Source organism: Mastomys coucha, unplaced genomic scaffold, assembly GCF_008632895.1.
Source record: "Mastomys coucha isolate ucsf_1 unplaced genomic scaffold, UCSF_Mcou_1 pScaffold3, whole genome shotgun sequence".
NCBI lineage: Eukaryota > Metazoa > Chordata > Mammalia > Rodentia > Muridae > Mastomys > Mastomys coucha.
In genome coordinates this window covers 58,052-65,827 of record NW_022196909.1, presented here as the reverse complement: position 1 = coordinate 65,827, position 7,776 = coordinate 58,052, and the positions used below count along the sequence as shown (strand labels likewise).

The 7,776-nt window shown below is 43.1% G+C and overlaps 1 protein-coding gene across 3 annotated transcripts in view; it reads left to right on the top strand.

Moving 5' to 3' along the window:
* The first annotated feature begins 3,797 nt into the window (after nucleotides 1-3,797).
* The window catches only part of Rwdd1 (RWD domain containing 1), a 26,896-nt gene continuing 22,917 nt past the window's right edge, over nucleotides 3,798-7,776 (top strand). The window contains exons 1-2 of one of the 3 annotated variants that reach the window (XM_031347734.1): nucleotides 3,802-4,070; nucleotides 5,138-5,232. In XM_031347734.1, coding sequence (XP_031203594.1) covers nucleotides 5,142-5,232 — 91 coding nt within the window. In that variant the 5' untranslated portion in view covers nucleotides 3,802-4,070; nucleotides 5,138-5,141. Of the gene's footprint in view, nucleotides 4,071-5,137; nucleotides 5,233-7,776 lie in introns of all 3 variants that reach the window. The other 2 variants (XM_031347736.1, XM_031347735.1) reach the window with 2 other exon arrangements.

Below are 7,776 nucleotides of genomic sequence, written 5' to 3'. Positions count from 1 at the left end.
TGTGTAGCCTTGGCTGTCCTGGAACTCACTCTGTAGACCAGGCTGGCCTTGAACTCAGAAATCCACATTATCCTATTCTAATGTGTTAGTTTATGGTATATCTTTGTATTATATTATAACTTATGGTATCATATTATATTACATCTCATTATATTATATTATATAACATTACACCTTGGTATATTATATTCCCTTGGAAAACTGATATTGTAATTTTTAGTTTGCTGCATACTTTATTTATTTATTTATTTATTTATTTATTTATTTATTTATTTTTGTTTTTTTGTGACAGGGTTTCTCTGTGTAGCCCTGGCCATCCTGGAACTCACTCTGTAGACCAGGCTGGCCTTGAACTCAGAAATCTGCCTGCTTCTGCCTCCCAAGTGCTGGGATTAAAGGCGTGAGCCACCACTGCCTGGCTGCTGCATACTTTAATACACACTACTTCATGGACATTTTGCAGTCTTAGAAGTTTATGTAGCTCGTAGATGAGTAAGCTTCTCAGTTCTGGCCCCTGTGTCATGACGACCATTCTCACTACACTGCTGTCTGGCAGAGCCTGAAACAGACCCATTCCTAACATTAGTAACTACAGCTTTCTTTCTTCTTTCTTTTTTCCCCTTGAGACAGGGTTTCTCTGTATAACCCTGGCTATCCTGGAACTCACTCTGTAGACCAGGCTGGCCTTGAACTCAGAAATCTGCCTGCCTCTGCCTCCCAAGTGCTGGGATTAAAGGCGTGAGCCACCACTGTCCGGCTTAACTACAGCTTAAAACAAAACACTAAAGAGATACTTTTCCCTTTGAGAATTTTCTACACTTCCAGTGAAGGGCTTCCTGTCCTAACAGAGCTCCTGTTACTGCAGAAAGAAATAGAGATCAACTGAAAATGCTTAATAATCCTTATTCATGTAGGACAAAGCATGAGCTGGGGAAGTGTCATTACAGCAGCTCTGAAACTCTCTCAAAACAGGATCTCCAGGATTAAAAACAATACTCAAAGACTGGGGATAGTGCCCAATGGTAGACCAGTTGTCCAGTCTGTGTAAATCCCTGGGTTTGCTCTTCAGTGAACTACCCCCTACCTCCTACAACACACACACACACACACACACACACACACACACACACACACACACACACACTCTCCCGCTCTCTCTCCCTTTCTCCCTCTCAAGGACGCATGAAGACTTACGTTTGTTATAACATATAATAGGCATTAAAAGGAATTTGCCAAAAATTCCTTTTTTTTTTTTTTTGGTAAATTTTAAATTTAATTAAAATAGTTACTCCCCGCCCCCATCACCTCACATGCTGTTTTCAAATCAGTGACCTTATTGTGGAATACATAAATAAATGCAGCCTCCTGAGCCCATTTAGTATTGCTTGTATGTGTAGTTTTTAGGATGGACTACTTGGGACTGGATTTAGGGGACCATCTGTGAGGAAGACTAAATTGCCTTTCAGCAGCTGTTAACTGCCTATAGCTCTTCATCAAATGGTGAGCCTCTACAGACTTCCCTCTTCATCAAACGGTGAGCCTCTACAGACTTCCCTCTTCATCAAATGGTGAGCCTCTACAGACTTCCCTCTTCATCAAACGGTGAGCCTCTTACAGACTTCCCTCTTCATCAAACGGTGAGCCTCTTACAGACTTCCCCTTCCATGTTCTCTTGTTAGTGTCATTGTTCAGATCTCATTTGAACTTAGTATTGGCATCTCCTGCTCACAGAAACTCATCATATCTAGAAGACAATCTTGCAGCAGAATTCCTGGGCCCCTGGCTCTTACAATCTTTCCCCTCCCTCTCCTGCTGTTTCCTGAGCCTCAGGTGTGTGGGTTGTGTCCACACATTAGTGGAACATGTCAAAGAACTCTGCACTTTGATTAATTGAGGTTTCTGTTTATCAGTCTGCTTTGAAAGTAGCTTCTCTGAATGAGCGATGAGGACTACATTCATCTGTGACTCTGAGCCAAGTAGACAAGTTAGGGTGTCCCCAAGCTTTTTGTAATAAAGTGGTGATTAATTAAGGGGCACTCTACTTACTAGATGAAAACATGCAAATAGTTACTATTCTGTAAAATTTAGGATGGTTGTTTGTACTTCCGATTTTGGCAGACTGCTTTCCTTGTTATTCTGTTAGGAAACAAACTTTGCTTTGGCCTTTGCCCATGTGTCAGTACCATCTTCACCTGTCATTTTTCATATCAGAACTTTATGATTCAAGTTAGTCTAGTCAGAAGTTATGCTTGATTCTTCCCTTACTAATCAGCATCAAGTCCTGACATTTTATTTTCAAAACGTACCTGGACCTTGATCCTTATCTCGCCAGTCTATGCCTGTCCAAATCAGCATAGGTTTGTCTAGCTTATTTCCATAGCCACCTGTCTCTCTTTCAGATTTTGTCCCACTGAGTGGCCATAGTGGCATTTCTTAAAGACAGAGTGAGTCTAAGCCACTGACACTTCAAGAATTCTTCCTAATCTACGCCCCAGCCCCTCAACCAGATCCCTTCGAATGCTCCACACTGTCTTCCATCTTGCCAAGCGAACGATCTCCTTCAGAACTTTAAAGCAGCTGTTCCCAGAAGTCCTTTCTGCTAACCAATTGGAATTCTTTGAATAAACAAATATGCAGCTTACAATCTGAAATGTTACCTCATCCGTCTCAGAAGCTTCCTTTTCTCCCCTTTTAAGTTTAAAAGGAAAAAAGCAGCCCTTAATATATTTAAAACAAGAAACTATAATACTTTTGACATAATGTAAGTAAGGAATACTTGCTAATTAAAACCCTTTCTGTGTAAGTGGAGCACTGGGGCCAGGGTAGGGGTATCACGAGTTCTGGCGATCGTGGCTACTAACCAAGATACAAGCAAGCAACAGAAACAACCACCACAAAGTCAAAGCTCATCTGCGGAGCCAGCATAATACAAGTCAGCTTTAATATACAAGAAAGGTGGAGAAATTTGGGGGAACATTTTTAGTATGTTTGAGGTATTTTTTCCGAGGTACATTTCCCCACATTTTAAGCTTATACGTGTTCCTTTATTATAAACAAATATGAACCCAAGTAACTGTTTAGTGTTCATTAAAAATAAAACATATTTAGCTGTTTTCTTAGTTTTGCAGTTACGGCATTTGACATTTTGGTTGTAGTGATTAACTTGAAGCTGTCAAATCTATCGGCAGAAATAGAACTAAATCAAAGGTATTTTTTTCCAGTATCTTATTGTAGATTTTTCGATGTCAAATCTGTTACTAAAATCTGCCCCTTCATCTGTTCGCTGAAACACAACCGGAGACGACTATAGGCCAATTTTTCCGCCTCGTTTATTTCACAACTTTAAAGTGAGGTCTAAGATTTAAACCTCTGGCTCGACTTCCAGCCTCCCTCCCGGGTTCCTCCCGGGATCTACAGTTTCCCCAGCCGCTGGGACAGACCTCAGGACGAACCCCGACTCCAAGTCCTCCCAGCTCGGCTTACGTGAGTCCGCACAGCCCAGCGGCGGTCACCCACCGGCTGCTCGGGGAGAGCACTGGGGCAGGGAGCCCGGAAAAGCAGAAGCGGGCGGACCTCCGCGCCCCGCCCTCTGCGACGCCACCACGCCCCGCGCCCGGCGCGAGGCCCAGACTAGACACATCGAGTGCAGAGTGGCGATGCCTCTCCGTCGGAAGCTGGCAAAGCCCAGCCGCAGGCCCTAGCGGTCCTTCCCGAACGCCGGGCGCGCCGCGGTCATCCCCCGAGCCAATCCTGAGCGGCCGCAGGCAGGCCAGCCAATCGGCGGCCGGCACCCCAGGCGCGACGAGTCGAACTCCGACGCGGGGATCGGGCGGCCCCGGAGCCGCGGCTGTTTCTCAGCAAGCCGAGCCAGGCGTGGCTCCAGGTCTTTCCTGCCCGACTCTGCGCGTGCGCCCGCCTGGCAGCCGGCGGCCGCGGAGTCCGCTGCAGTCTGCCGTCAGGGTGTCGCGCCGATGCACGGGCAGCAACGCGGTCCACGATGACGGATTACGGCGAGGAACAACGCAACGAGTTGGAGGCTCTGGAGTCCATCTACCCCGACTCCTTCACAGGTGACTTCGGCGGCCGCCCGCGCCGGGGCGGAGGCCGGGGCCCCGCGGCCCTTCCTCACGCTCTCCAGACAGTTTCCAGCAGCCGCCTGCTCCCTTCCCCACTGTCCTGAAGTCCGAGGGTCCGGGAGGCTCGGCGAAGGCCCGGGAGCTGATCCTAACCGCAGCCCTCCGAGATCCACTGAAGCACGCGGAGGGAAACTGGCTGTGCGCTGAGTTTCTCCGGAGCCGCTTAATGTCCCCCTTCCCCCCCACCCCTTTATCCTGTTTTAAGCTCTGGTGGAGTAGCAGCTGTTTTCCCTGCGGAGAAGATTGGGATGCTGGCTTTTGAGAGCAGCACACTCGGGGGTGTCTTTTATTTTCTCTGTAAGCGTGATCAGGCATTCTGCAGAATGCCTGATGAATGATGTGGCCGCTGTGGTTCTTAGGTATCTTAGCTGTCTTCGAGGTTCTGGAGGCCGGGGAAGCGAGTGGCTTGTGCTCTCCCTCCTCCAGCCAGAGGTCCTTGAAGACTTGGGCTGGGAATTCAGCCTCATCTTAGATGTAGGAAGAGCAGATTGGGGCTAAGGAAAAGCATCTGGGAGGAAATTCTTTACTAGAATCCTTCCGTGTAAGTCTGTTTCCATGGACAACCTATCTGTGGTTTTCTCAAATTAGGGAAGCACTCAAGGTAAAGTCAGTGTGGACCCGTAGGCTGGGGACTGGTGGGATTTACATTCCACAACCCTTCCTGTAAGTGTTGTCAAGTATCACTTACTGTCTGAATTAAGAACCTAAGGCACAGCCGGGCGGTGGTGGAGCACGCTTTTAATCCCAGCACTTGGGAGGCAGAGGCAGGCAGATTTCTGAGTTCAAGGCCACCCTGGTCTACAGAGTGAGTACCAGGACAGTCAGGGCTACACAGAGAAACCCTGTCTTGAAAAATAAAAACAAACAAACAAACAAAACCCTAAAAAATTACTTTAACTCCAAACCATCCCTTATATTGCCTAGCTTAGTTTTATTTCTAGGCTTCACGTTTTGACCAGCTTCTTGCAATGGAAGCAAATTTTGTTCTGCTTTGCCAACAGGCAGATGTCTCTCAGCTACTCCTGTGTAGCTCCAGTCGTGTTCAAGTTCTCTCGCACCAGCAATACAGCTGTGCTGCGGATGTTACGGGGGATGAGTGAGTAAAGAGGGATTTGAGAGTGTCATTACCTGGGTGATTGTGTGGGGTGTCTGGCTTCCTTCTCTATCCTGCTTTAATGTCAGTGTCAAACTAAAATAGAGCGCTAGTGTCAGTTATCCGATATAGTCTGAACTACGGTGTTCTAGTAATATAGAAATATAATAGGCATGAATTCTCTGTAGGCAGAAGCAAACATGCACGAGGCATACAATATTTTTAACTTGTCTTTCATATTAGGGTATCCTTCACTAAATACCACGCATGTGCGTCTTACAATGGTGACATATTTTTTAGGTCTTAAAGCAGTATTGTATTGAATTTTGCTAGGTATTATATTTTGCTAGTATATTTCATATACTGGTGGTAGCATATGAAATTCTCGTCAGGTGTACAAGTGCATTAAGGACCCTGACCAGGGCACAAATGACAATTTAGGATTATTTTGATGCACTCCCCTATTCCGTAACAACTTGTTGAGTCTGCTTGCAGTGCCTTTCCCCGTCCATACACAGTGTTGGAGTAAATGAAATACCTTGATTAATTGTTCTTAGGGAATTTGCATTGTTCTTGGTCATTTTTTTTTTTAATGAAACCTTTTAGGGGAAAGGTAGGATTTTAAAATATTTCTGTGTTTGATCTTGGAAATTCTGAGGGTTTCTAAGGTTTGCAGTTTTGTGGCCAGTTATATTTATGTTTCCATACTTGATTTCAGGCTTTAAGAAAGTTACCTTGTGTCAGTTTGCCAAGAACACTAGTTTTCAGGTTTTTAACTTAATTTTATATCCCATTTAATACTAGATTTGGCAAATGCTCAGTCTGATGAAGGAATTGGATCTCCCACCCCACCCATCTCACCCTACCCTGCCCACCACACCCTCTCTTTAATGCATACCCAGTGAACTAGGAGAGAAGCCCTTGTTAGGTCCACTGGCCTTGTATGATGTCACTAAGGTTCACTTTCCGCCACAGATCCAGCTGAGCCTCAGCATTAGCTGCTGCTGTATCTGTGGTGGTCTAATGCTGCATCGGTTGTGAACTATTATCATACTCCAGCTTTTTCTTCTTTTTGCACTTTGACCCTCCTAACAACCTGTATAAACTCTCTCATACCATTCTCCCACCAGTGACAAGGATCTGCTAAGGTAGTAGAATTAAGTTATTTCCATTTCTCTATTAAAATAGCTGATAGAGGGGAGTTTTTTGGAAGTCAGTGATTGACCTTTAGTAAATCAAAACCAAGTTCCCTTAATTTTGTCTGCTTTACCAAGCATCCTGTATGTGCTTCATCAGTCCCCTGAGTCATCGGCACTCAACAGATATGATGATATAGAGGAAGAGGAGAGATCATATTGTGAAAGCAGATTTTCTTTTGTTGTTGTTTTGTTTTGTTTTTTGTTTTATTTTTATTTTTAACTTTTATTGCATTATAATGAGAAAAGTAACATGATTTCAATTTATCTGAATTTGTTAACATTTAAAAAACATTTTAAGTAAATAGAATTAAATCACATTCTTGTTTTCCTTTTGTACCCCAACTACTCCCAGAGACCCCCCTTCAATACCTACAATATCTTTTTTTGTCATATTCTCAAAATTTATAAATTTTTTTGTTGTTGTTTTTTGTTTTTGTTTTTTGAGACGGGGTTTTTCTGTGTAGCCCTGTCTGTCCTGGTACTCACTCTGTAGACCAGGCTGGCCTCGAACTCAGAAATCCGCCTGCCACTGCCTCCCAAGTGCTGGGACTAAAGGCGTGCGCCACCACCGCTGGGCTTATAAAATATTATAACAATAAAAATGAGTATTATGAAAGTTGTTTGATATAAAACAACAATCAATTTAACAGTCTTATGTAGATGCTTGTCTTCGGCAATACTGAAAATACATACGTTTTTCTCAATATAAATTTTAAATAACTCCAAACGTATTACCTGTATATTTCAAAATAATATGTCACTACTAATATTTTCTTAAATGAACATGAATATATAAAGTGTTTTTATTTGTTTGTTTTATATTTAGTAGAGCTTAAAATCTTGGCTCTTACTGTGCAAATTTGATACAAGAGTTACAAACGTCAAGCAAAGCATTCAGTCTCACTCTTTGTTCTTCTCTTACAAACCCTCTCCCAGTATAATTGTCTACATTTCTTTTGGGTATATAAATACTTTTAAAATATGTACACTGTTCTGAAAAAACATAGTATAGTGTAAAAACATCAAATAAACAATACTACTAATAGAGAGACTGAGATAGGAGAAGCAAGATCTCAAGACTCTTATTTTGTACACAGCAAGACATTGTCACAAACATACAAGCTGACAGTGTATATGGATTGTATAATATTGGAACTATTTCTTCAGTTACCAAATTAGACCATTGGATGACAGTCAATAAATTTCTAATTTCTCAAATTTTTTTATTTCAATCGATTAGGATATGTTGGTAATATTAATTTTCATACTAAGATATTAAGGAAAAAGTAATTGTTACTTCCTGTTGTTTTTGTTGTAAGAGGTGGCATTAGGTTTGTGTGGATTTGTT